General features: G+C 42.5%; 1 protein-coding gene across 4 annotated transcripts in view; it reads left to right on the top strand.

Annotated features, from left to right (window-relative positions):
- Nucleotides 1-12,592, top strand: part of kmt2a (lysine (K)-specific methyltransferase 2A) — a 152,480-nt gene that overhangs the window by 118,646 nt on the left and 21,242 nt on the right. For all 4 annotated transcript variants that reach the window (XM_048562008.2, XM_048562009.2, XM_048562010.2 and 1 more), the window contains exons 27-29: nt 963-5,508; nt 8,926-9,018; nt 10,254-10,342. In XM_048562008.2, the coding sequence (XP_048417965.1) occupies nt 963-5,508; nt 8,926-9,018; nt 10,254-10,342 (4,728 nt within the window). The remainder of the gene's footprint in view (nt 1-962; nt 5,509-8,925; nt 9,019-10,253; nt 10,343-12,592) is intronic.

Here is a 12,592-nt window from a genome sequence, read left to right on the forward strand (position 1 = left end):
TTATTCCACCGTCTGTATTGGATGTAGAATCCCTATGATGTGGAAGCAAGCCATTCAGCCCATAGAGTCCACACTGACCGTTGGAGTAGCATCCCCTCTTCATCCCCGTAACCCTGTATTTCCCATGGCTAATCCACCTAACGGACATGTCTCTGGATACGATGGGCAATTTAACATGGTCAGTCCACCTTACTGTACATCTTTGTACTGGATGGCGCTGGATCATTAATCCTTGGATCGTGGCTTACTAGTCCAGTGACATTGCCACTATGTCATTGCTTCTCCAGTGCACTGCTGATGATGGAAATTACAATCTCAGTGCTGTGATAGGGTTTTTTTGAGTTTGGAGATTAAGGTGCATTAAGTAGGCCCTGTTTGGAATGAACTTACTGATAACTCTGCATGTGATGCATGCTATATCTGACTAAATGATGTAGGGTTTAAAAGCTTAAATTCTGAGTGAAAGTTGCATTACTTGGGGTTTGTATTCTCTTACGGTTAGAAGATTGAGCAATAATGAATGTTAAAAGGGATTAATAGTGTAGATGAAGAACAACAGCTGATGGTAGTGAAAAATCCAGAACAAGAAACACTGTCCTTAAATTTGTGCTAGTCTATTTAACAATGAAATCAAAAAGCACTTCTGCATTAAGAGTGGTAAAACTTTGGGTACTCTTGTCCCGTAAAAGAGCTGAAATCTGAATCAATTGAAAGTTAAACTGAGATTGATACTTATTTTATCAGGTAAAGGTATCAAGAGATATGAAATTGTGGTACAGATTTCCCATGTATTATTAAATGGAGAAGCAGGGATGAAGGGTCTGTTTCTGTACTAGTGACATAGAGTCTTCACATTGAAAGGTGGAATAATACTTGATTTTACCACAATTGCATCCTGAACTGAAAATGTGACAATAAAACCAGGAATAGTCGTAATTAATATTCTCTGTTTTCTTGTTAAGGGAGCCCCACCCCGATGATTCATGAGATTGTCACATTTGCTGATGCCCTACTGTCATCAGGGAGAAGAAGTACCATTTCCAGACGACATAGTACGTCTTCTGTATCACCGCAACATTCCAGGCACAGATTGGCGGCTTCTTCCCAAATGGGCATGACATGCCTAAGATCGAGTGGGAACATTAACACATCACCATTGTCATCGCTCAATATGTTATCAGACGCTGAGACTGGGAGTCACCTTGGTGAAATTGTTCATAAAGCATTTCATTCAGGCAAACTAAGCACTTCACACCAAGGATTTTCTGGTCCGTCTAGCCGTCAAAGATTCAGTAGTATTGATTCTGCCACGATACATCTTTCAGGAATTTCTCAAGCGGTAGGTTCCCAACCTAACAGGTCATTGCTGACATCCACAGGGCATTACAGCTCAAAAGAACATTCTCTGTTTTCATCTGGTAGCCAGTCTCAAAACAGTGCCTTGAAAGGTGAAAATATTACAGCTGTAAATGCATTGGACGGTTCAGTGACAACATCAGCATTAGCACAAACATCTAACTCAGTTACAACAGTAACTGTATCACGTTCTTTACAGAAAGAAGCATTTAATAACAGTGGGTTGCATACAAACTCTAATTCGGTAACATCTATCTCCAAAGAAACTAAAGGCTGCACATTACCTTTCCATCCAAAGGATTCAAGAAGGTTGGTTGAGCAAAGTAAAGACACTGTTCAAACAGGAAAGATAAGTGGATTTCATGCTCTAAGTCACGAATCAGAAAGGACAAGGCTACAGTCTGCTGGAGCCAGCCATATCATGGTCACAGCAAATGAGCATCCTCGTTCAAACTGCATAGAGAAGCGATCTGGCATGAAAGCATCCTCCGCTGATCTTTCCAGAAACAGCAAAGTGCAGGCAGTAAAGCATTTTGAGGGGTGTCCAACTGCAGATTCTGCTGTAGATGTAATAGTTAATGCAAAAGGAGCTAGCAGCTTGTTGGCTGAAATAGATAAGAAAGCTCAATCTACTGATGAATCTAAACAGAGGCCTGGGGACAGATCTGCTGGTATTGAGCATCCTCTGGTCACGATCACTGGAGATGGAGTCCAGTCTGCCTTAGAAAAAGTCCAGTCTGACACTGGCAAAAAAGAAATGCTTGCTTCCCAAAAGCAAGGAATTCTCGGGTGTTTAGAACCCGAGTACCTTGTTGAAGAAGATCACGATAAAGGTTTGACCGCATCCATGTCGGGCAGCTCTCAGGGAGGTGATGAGGCTGTATCCTCTTCAGTTGTGCCTTCTGTAATGTCAGAAAGTCCAGAAAATGAACGGGAAGTCCTCCGGTGTCCAAAATGCAACAAAATCTACAAGCAAAGGGTGAAAAATCTTTTTCAGAAACATGTCCTGCAGTGTGGAAATCAAACTTCACAGGATGATGGAGATGGGAGCAAAACACAGGATAATGATTCAAACAAAAGGCGGTATCCCCGCCGGAGTGCCAGAGCACGCTCAACTACATTTTTTGGGTTGACTCCCTTTTATGGTGTAAAGTCATATGGTGAGGAGGACTTTCCATTCTACCGGGATCCTTCAGGAAAGAAAAGGGCAGAACAATCAACTCAAGGACAGGTAGATGGAGCTGACGATCCAAACACGTCCTCTGATGAGGATATGGAGTATTACTACAATTTCACAAGAACAGTAATCACGTCTGATCGAGAGGGAAGGCTTGAGCCATGTAATTTCTTCGATGGAGAGGAGGATTGTCACCTACCCAGGATCAGCCAGCTTGATGGTGTTGATGATGGCACAGAGAGTGATGCTAGTGTAGCCACGACGGTAGGCAAAGCAACACAGGTGAACAAGATAAAAGCCAAAGAAAATGGAACGGAAAGCCTGGACCTTGATGGAACCGTCAACAGTGGGGTCGAAGATGTAGAAAAGGAGGAACATGGTGTCAAAACAGTTTCTGACCTGAAAGGCAATGATTCAAAATTAGATAACTGTCTTCCAGTAAACAGAGTGAAGTCTCAGGGCCAAGACTCCATAGGGGAGGTTTCTCTCACTTCATTAGACACTGCCAGAAGAGTCCATTCCAGCACACCTTCAGACAAGAATTTGTTGGATACTTTTAACACTGACTTGTTGAAATCTGCTAATGACTCTGATAATAACAATAGCGATGACTGTGGTAATATCCTTCCATCTGACATCATGGACTTTGTTCTTAAGAATACTCAGTCTATGCAGGCATTAGGGGAAAGCCCAGAGTCATCGTCTTCTGAACTCATAACGCTGGGTGAGGGTCTAGGTCTTGTTAGTAACAGAGGAAAGGACATGGGCAGTCTCTTTGAAGTGTTTTCCCAACCTCTCCCCAGCACAGAAACTGTAGAAAGTGATGTCTCAGCATCCATTCCTGCAGAGGAGCCATTTGAGTTGCCTCTGGAGTTGCCATCCGACCTCTCTGTTTTAACAACATGCAGTCCAACTGTCTCCAATCAAAGCCACAGCAGCCTCACTGTCATTTCAACATCACAGCTGACCACCTCAGAAGACCAATCGGTACTGAATATACCTGCTGCTGAATCGGTGGAGAAGGGGGTGACAGTGACAGGAGAGAAGTCAGTGACAGCAAATGATGCTGAAGTTTCTTTGATAGGGCACCAAGTTGTGGAGTCATCCGGTGAAAGCCACATGGCTTCTGATCAGTTCATGCAAAGCCACATGGATACCGACCAGTTAACTACACCAACCTGTAGTCAGGTAGAGCAGGGGCCTAACAGCCAGGACATGACTGGGGTTGGCACCAGCTCGCCAGTTGTCATTCCAGCATCTGTTAACTCCTCTGTGCCACCTCAAGGTCAGAAATACATTGCAAGTCCTGCAGACAGTCCTGGCCCTGCTCCCATTAGCAACGCTGCAGTGCAAACAGCAACCCCACTCCTTAAACCAGGAACAGATAACGTAATTGTCGTCAATCAGCATGGGCATCCACTCTATGTTCTCCAGACATATCCCAGTGGCGTTACACAAAAGATAAATCTTGCACCTTCAGTGGGTCCTGCCCAAGCAGTTGTAGAGACAAACAATGCAGTCCTTGCGCAAAATGTTTCCATGGGAGGTAACCTAGCGTTAGCCACAGGTTTAAATGTAAGTTTGCCAGCTTCCCAATCGATATGCACTTCTGCCACAATGGCAAGCAGTAAAGGTTTGTTGACTTTGTCACAACACCCTCAGTTACATTCCTTTGCGGGACCAACTGCATCAGCATTTCAGTCCAACAGCACTAGCTCTACGTCTGGCCTTCTCATTGGGGTCCAGTCGCCACCTGATCCGCAACTTTTAAACTCAGAATCTAATCAGAGGCCAGAGCTTGTCACTACCACAACCTCTAGTCCAGGATCATCCCAGGCTAAAAAAAGACCGATAAACAGGTTACCTTCCAAAAAAGGCAAGAAGCTTGCACCTTCATATCAACAGACTTCTGGTTCTGCTACGGAAATTGTGCCTAACATAACTTTAAATAATTTCTCACCGTCACAAGTCCCTGGAGGAATGACAAACCAGACCAGTTTGGTGGATTTAGGAACACTTGCTAGCACTGGAGCCCAACGAACAATTCCTAATATAATTAAAAGGCCCAAATCTGCGGTAATGTGTTTTGAACAGTCCCCTTTGCCTGTGCCCCAAATTCAGCAAAACCTGGGCGCAGTCGGTTCTACCAACATGATTGGCCCAGAAAATGCTCATTTGGCAGCTGGAAATGTGTCAGCATTGGGTCCAACCCAGTCAGTTTTGAACGTTGTATCTATGCAAGCAGCAACAGCAGCAACTAGTGGGGGTACAGTAACAGGACACATTCTGGGTCAAAGTTCAGTCACCTTAACTACCCCTATGTTACTAGGGACAACAGACATCACTGGTTCAATAAGCAATCTGTTAATCAAAGCTAGTCAACAGAGTTTAGGACTTTCTGATCAGGCAGTTCCATTACCTGGAACAGGAATGTTCCAGCATCTAGCACCGCCGCATAGCCCAAGCAGTGGACCCCTGTCACCATCTCAGAGTATCTGCCTGCTGCCTTCCAGCCCTGCAGTTAGTGTACCAGTTGCACCAAGCTCATCTGACCAGGACGGGGCCTATCAGCTAAACCAACAGATATCTCAGTTTCTGTCCAGTAAAGGTGTTGCATCAACCTCCCAGTTGGAAACAGCCTGTAATTCAGGAAGTCAAATGTCGACAACCATGCTAACAGTCTCAACTAGTGTTGTGAGCAGCACAGTTGTTTTTTCAACCACCAGCATGTCTTCACCAGTTTCAGTGAGTTCTGTGTTTTCCTCTACCATGGACCGGTCTCCTGTCGACGCAATGACTATGGTGTCTCCTGAGTCCCCAAAGGCCAAGCCCAGGGTAAAACGGGCATCACCTGCTTTGGACAAACAAAGCATCAAAAAGCACAAATCAGCCCATGTTATGACTGAATCCTTTGGCGATCATCAAGCTACTCTGGAGTCTGATTCAACCAATTTACCCCTATCCTCTAGTGCAGAGTAAGTACTGTGTGTTCTGAGCAAAATACGAGAAGTTTTAAAATGTTCATTTTAAAGTGACATAGCTCTTAATACACCTGATCTTAAGTAATTCTGATATCCTTGAAAATATTTTGTGATCTGATGTATGTCATAACCGAAGTAATAAATGTTTACTATATATAAATACATAATGATGTGTCAATCTCCTGTAGGAATAAATTAAGATTTTTAATTTTGCTCGAAACATTAAGCCAGGCCCTATCTTTTATGTCAGACTGATTTAAATATTTCATGGCACTATTTCAAAGAAAATTAGAGAGGTTATCCTCATTGTCTTAGTCATAATTTATCTTGCCATCAACATTGCATAAAAATATCATCTGGCCACCGTTGCATTGCTGTTGGTGGCTGCTTGCCCTGTATAAATTTAGACCATAAGACGCAGGAGTGGAAGTAAGGCCATTCGGCCCATCAAGTCCACTCCGCCATTTAAATCATGGCTGATGGGCATTTCAACACCACTTCCCTGCACTCTCCCTGTAGCCCTTGATTCCTTTTGAGATCAAAAATTTGTCGATCTCTGCCTTGAAGGCATCCAACGTACCGGCCTCCACTGCACTCTGCGGCAATGAATTCCACAAGCCCACCACTCTCTGGCTGAAGAAATGTCGTCTCATTTCAGTTTTAAATTTACCCCCTCTAATTTTAAGGCTGTACCCACGGGGCTTAGTCTCCCTGCCTAACGGAAACAACTTCCTAGCGTCCACCCCTTCTAAACCATACATTATCTTGTAAGTTTCTATTAGATCTCCCCTCAACCTTCTAAACTCTAATGAGGATCCTTAGCCGCTCATCGTACGCTAAATCTACCATTCCAGGGATCATCCGTGTGAATCTCTGCTGGACACGCTCCAGAGCTAGTATGTCCTTGCTGAGGTGTGGGGCCCAAAATTGGACACAGTATTCTAAATGGGGCCTAACTAGAGCCTTATAAAGCCTGAGAAGCACATCGCTGCTTTTATATTCCAACCCTCTTGAGATAAACGACAACATTACATTCGCTTTCTTAATTACGGACTCTACCTGCAAGTTAACCTTTAGAGAATCCTAAACCAACACTCCCAGATCCCTTTGCACTTATGATTTGCGAATTTTCTCACCATTTAGAAAATAGTCCATGCCTGTATTCTTTTTTCCAAAGTGCAAAACCTCACATTTACTCACATTGAATTTTATCAGCCATTTCCTGGACCACTCTCCTAAACTGTCTAAATCTTTCTGCAGCTTCCCCACCTCCTCATTACTACCTGCTTGTCTACCTATCTTTGTATCATCGGCAAACTTCACCAGAATGCCCCCAGTCCCTTCATCCAGATCATTAATGTATAAGGTGAACAGCTGTGGCCCCAACACTGAACCCTGTGGGACACCACTCGTCACCGGTTTCAATTCCGAGAAAGAGCCTTTTATCCCAACTCTCTGCCTTCTGTCAGACAGCCAATCCTTAATCCAAGCCAGTAGCTCACCTCAAACACCATGAGCCCTCACCTTGCACAGCAGCCTCCCATGAGGCACTGTATCAAAGGCCTTATGGAAGTCTAGATAGATAACATCTACTGGGTTTCCCTGGTCTAACATACTTGTTACCTCATCAAAGAATTCCAACAGGTTTGTCAGGCACGACCTCCCCTTACTAAAACCATGCTGACTTGTTTTAATCTGACCCTGCACTTCCAGGAATTTAGAAATCTCATCCTTGACAATGGATTCTAGAATTTTACCAACTACCGAGGTTAGGCTAATCGGCCTATAATTTTCCATCTTTTGCCTTGATCCTTTCTTAAACGAGGGAGTTACAACAGCAATTTTGCAATCATCTGCGACTTTCCCTGACTCCAGGGACTTTTGAAAGATCACAACCAAAGCCTCCACTATTTCCTCAGCCACCTCCCTCAGAACTCTAGGATGTAGCCCATCGGGGCCAGGAGATTTATCAATTTTTAGACCCTTTAGCTTTTCTAGCACTTTCTCTTTTGTAATGCCTACCGTACTCAACTCTGCCCCCTGACTCTCCCTAATTGTTGGTATACTACTCATGTCTTCCACTGTGAAGACTGACGCAAAGTACTTAAATTCTTCAGCTATTTCCTCATCTCCCATCACGAGCCTTCCAGCATCAATTTGGAGCGGCCCAATGTCTACTTTTGCCTCTCGTTAGTTTCTTATGTATTGAAAGAAGCTTTTACTATCATTTCTAATATTACTAGCTAGCCTACCTTCATATTTGATCTTCTCCTTCCTTATAGCTCTCTTTGTTATCCTCTGTCTGTTTTTGTAGCCTTCCCAATCTTCTGATTTCCCAGTGCTCTTGGCCACTTTATAGGCTGTCTCTTTCTCTTTGATATATTTCCTGACTTCCTTTGTGAGCCATGGCTGTCTAATCCCACCCCAGATAATCTTTCTTTTCTTTGGGATGAACCTCTGTACCGTGTCCTCAATTACACCCAGAAACTTGCTGCTATCTTTCCTGAATTATGAAAAATATTTCAACTTCTTAGATAACTAATTTATTAAAATAAATAATTTTGAATTATCAAGGCAAGTCTGTCACCAGAACCTTTTGCGTTAAGTATAGTAAAATATCAAGACACCTGTTGAATAAGCCTCTTAATTCACAAGCGCTATATTTTACATACACACCTGTATGTTGCCTGTAGGATTTCAATGAAGTGTAATGGGTAAGAGAATCTTATACAAAATATTAACTGGAAAATGTGCAATCATACTGATTTGAATATCGCAAACCAAAGCTGTGTCTAATGCATTTTAAATGCTATTTGAGAAATTCTGAAATGTCTGCCATAGTGGGAGCCATTTCACACTGATTCAAAAAGCTTGACGAGATTTATAATGCACCATATGATAGCCATGATGTGGAGGTGCCGGTGTTAGACTGAGGTGGACAAGGTCAAAAATCATGTGACACCAGGTTATCGTCCAACAGGTTTATTTGAAGACACAAGCATTCAGAATCTCGCTCCTCCTTCGGGTGTCAGTGAGAGAAGTGGCATCGAACAAAGAATTTATAAGCAAAGCGTTAAAGGAACCCTTTAGTTCAATGACCCTTTGATCCGCTTACAAATTCTCGTGGTCATAGAACTGGTACGGTGTTCCTTTTGATCTTTTACACTTAAATTCTGTGTCTGATGCTACCCCCACTAACTCTTCAAGGAGGAGTGAGACTCTGAAAGCTTGCGTCTTTAAATAAACCTGTTGGACGAAACCTGGTGTCAGGTGATTTTTGACCTTGACCATAGGATAGCAAGTTGACGCAAACTTGATACTGCCATTTAACAAATTACTAATGCACTAAACATACCTAGTAACAACACTTTACCTCAATCTAAATGTTTGTAATATACAACATAATTTTAGATCTATTAGAGTACGGATAAAGACGGTGCAACATGCAGCAGAACCCAATGAGCACCAGCAAGAAATCAGTAACCGGGATTCTGAATCTCCAAGGTGAGCAGAGTTTATGATTATCCTTTGCAGTGAAATGCATTGCCATTTTCACACCTAAGCTCAAAGAACTACATTCAATCTTCTATTTTTCCTGCATGAAAGTTGAATGCAGCTGAGGTTATAGAGCAGGTGCCAGTTGGAAGCTTAGAAAATCTAGAAAAATTTGTTTCCATGTCTGAGTGAGCAAGTTGTTTTGGCTCTCAATCAATGCTAAAGCTCGGCCAGCTTACTGAAATCGGAGGAGTTTGGCATCTGGTAGAAATTTGCAAGTTTGCTCTTTTACGTTTTGAAAGGGCGTTCATATAAATTTGAAAATTAATTTTAAGACTTGTAGTGAGCTTATCAAAATAGTTAATTGCCAGCAAATCTGTCTTAATAAATCATCACTAATGCAATGATGTGGAGGTGATGGTGTTGGACTGGGGTGGACAGAGTTGGAAATCACATGACACCAGGTTATAGTCCAACAGGTTTATTTGAAAACACAAGCTTTCATAATCTTACTCCTCCTTGGGGTATTAGTGAGAGAGGAAGTATCAGATACAACATTTAAAGATCAAAGGTTCATACCATTAATGAGGATGTACTAAACAAACCTGAGATGCTGTTAGATCTTTAATCAGTTAGAAAGTTTTAATTGATTAATGTGTGTATGTAAATCCCTGAATTCCTTTCACGTCATGGTCCTGAGAGAACTAAAGGTTTTAACAGTGTAAAGAAGAGATGACGTTTTAGCTCAGGTAGTACATGTTAGCTGTGAGACCTTGTTTAAAATCTGTTCGTGTTTTAGGTTGGAGTCAGACTGTTTTATAAATTCCTACTTTAGAAATAAAATCAGTATTGACTGTCTATAAATTGTATGCTTTTAGAGCAAACAAAAATGTTTCTGCAAATATTAATCTACCCCTAGATTTAGGTTTGTGTGTATGTGAGCGGGTAGGGGGTTGGGGTGGCGTGTGTGTCGGGGCGGGGGCTCTGTGAGCGCATGCACGTGTGTGTGTGTTGAGGGGGGCGCTGTGTGTGCGCGCGCGGGTGTGTGGAGGGGAGAGTGCGTGTGGGTATATAGTGTGTTGGGGTCACCTGTCATGCAACATGTACCCCAGATCCCATTTGAGGCCATCCTCATGGGTACCAGACTTGCCTAACAGCCTCTGTTTGGCGACTCTGTTTTGTTGTGTACCCTGAAGTCCGCCTTGGAAGACATTTACTAAAGTAAGTCCTTTCTTTGCCCTTAGTCAAATGGAACATATGCCAACGCTGCAACCTTTTGAATCCATGAATACTGGAGCATCAAACACAGAAGGACAGGATGACTTTGTCACTGGTAAGTAGCGAGCTTTGTTTCACCTTTGCTAAAATAGGGAACTGCTGTGACTTGGTCTTTGCATGTGAACACTTTGATTTGGAGTGGTGGGGCCAAATGCTATATTTTCACTCCAAATCGCACACTTTTAACAGTTTGTCTTGTCTACTCCCTAAAAATGCTGAGATAGGACTGAGTGTGAGTACTCCGGTCATCTTACACAACTGGGGATTAATGCAGCCTGTGGTGTCACTGTCAACGTAAGATGAGAGATAGCAGGATTAATGCACTTAGTCTCTTGAGCTTGCATTTCTAATCAGCAATGTCATGGCTGCTCTAACTGCAGCTTTAAGCCTGCTTTCCTGACTGTCTCCCATAGCCCTTGACTCCACGGTAGGTAATAGATTATGAAGGGAAGAAAGATAGGAAGGAAACCACAAATGTTATGGGCCCATTTTTTATCGCTTCACAGGTTCACGTAGTATTATCTTGGCTTGTTTCTGTGCCATGTATTATCCTCTTGTCCCCTGCCTGTACTGGTATATATGCTCCACGACAGTAGTTTCCCATTTTTCTTATTTCAACTCTCAATCCCTTCTTCCTGAACAAGTTGTCCTATTTTGACTTAAATGCATCTACACGACTTGCTTCAGAATTCTCTGTGGTGTAATCTGTGTTCAATACATGTTTAAAGTAGATTCCATACATTTTAATTCTATACTTCTGGAAATAAAACCCAATTTAAAATAAACCAGCTGATAGTGAGTCCATTTAGAGTCCTCTCAATAATTGTACTGTAGGCAAGGATGATTAGAAATAAATAGAAGCATTTTGAGCCCTTTTTTATTACTTAACTCTACTGATGTCAGAAGTATAATAATTAGTGCTTATTAATGGAAACGACCTAGTGTACTTCAACTGGATACAAATAGTGAGGAGGTCATATTTCTGGTTCTGGAATAAAGATTGTTGTAGTTCTTTGTCTTTAAGATGATGTTGAGGGTGTACCGTATAGTGAGGGGTGTTGAGTATAGATGCTATCATAGTCATTTTGGGCCAGATGGACTGTTTAAGTCTCCTAGGCTCTTGTGTAATTGAGTGTAAAGTTCATCCTAATCTCTGAATTTGCTAATCTAAACCAAGCAACAATTTGAATGTTCCATTGGGTCTCACTCCCAAGGTGTTTGCAAACATCAGGTGAAGACTGAGCTTACCTCTCATCTACAGGAAGGATTACAAGGGTTATAGAAGAAAGGAAAATTAGATTTATAGCGCCGTTGTGTGTCTGATTGGGGTACTGAAGGCAACAGGAGCATAAATAAGCTCAGCAGAGCCACCAACAGCCGCAAGAAGTGTATTAGTTATTGTCATTTCCAAATGAAAGTATCCGTTGGATCATGTAATTTATGAACCAAAGTAAGCAAATGATTTGAATCTTTGCCTCATGAATTTTGCTGCCTTCAGTGAATAAATTATTTTTTGATCACAGTATTATGCATATTGGCAGCAGAAATGCCCAAATTCTCAAGAATTAAGAGCACCAACTAATCACTTATGTTTGATCTTCTGCTGACTTTGCATTCCATACTTGGCAAAGGTCTTAATTTTATCCTTCTGCACCCACAACTTAATCACAGAATCCCTGTAGTGTGGAAGCAGGCCATTCGACCCATTGAGTGCAGACCAACCCTCCAAAGAGTATCCCACCTCCCACTACCCTGTCCCATTAACCCTGCATTTCCCATGGCCACTCCACCTATCTTGCACATCCCTGGACACTATGGGCAATTTAGCATGGTCAGTCCACCGAACCATATCTTCAGGCTGTTCGAGGAAACCGGAGCACATGGCAGAAACCCACACAGACTCAGGCAGAATATACAAACTCCACAGAGACAGTCACCCACTTATACCAACTTCTTCTTTAACTGCTCTTACTTTCTTTGGATCAAACATGTAACGATGGGTACCTGCACGGGCCCCAGTTATGCCTGTCTTTTTGCGAGGTACATGGAACATTCCTTGTTCCAATTATGCTCGGGACCCTGCCCAGAACTTTTTCTCAAGTATGTTGATGACAACAGTGGTGCTGCTTCCCACCTCATTCTCAACTGAGGAGAGGGAATGGCCTAGTGATATTATCACTGCACTTTTAATCCAGAGACCCAAGTAATGTTTTGTGGATCAGGTGCAAATCCCACCGTGGCAATTTGTGGAATTTGAATTCAATAAATATCTGCAATTCAGAATCTAGTGATGACCATTGTTGAT

This window comes from Stegostoma tigrinum, chromosome 32 (genome assembly GCF_030684315.1).
Source record: "Stegostoma tigrinum isolate sSteTig4 chromosome 32, sSteTig4.hap1, whole genome shotgun sequence".
Classification (NCBI taxonomy): domain Eukaryota; kingdom Metazoa; phylum Chordata; class Chondrichthyes; order Orectolobiformes; family Stegostomatidae; genus Stegostoma; species Stegostoma tigrinum.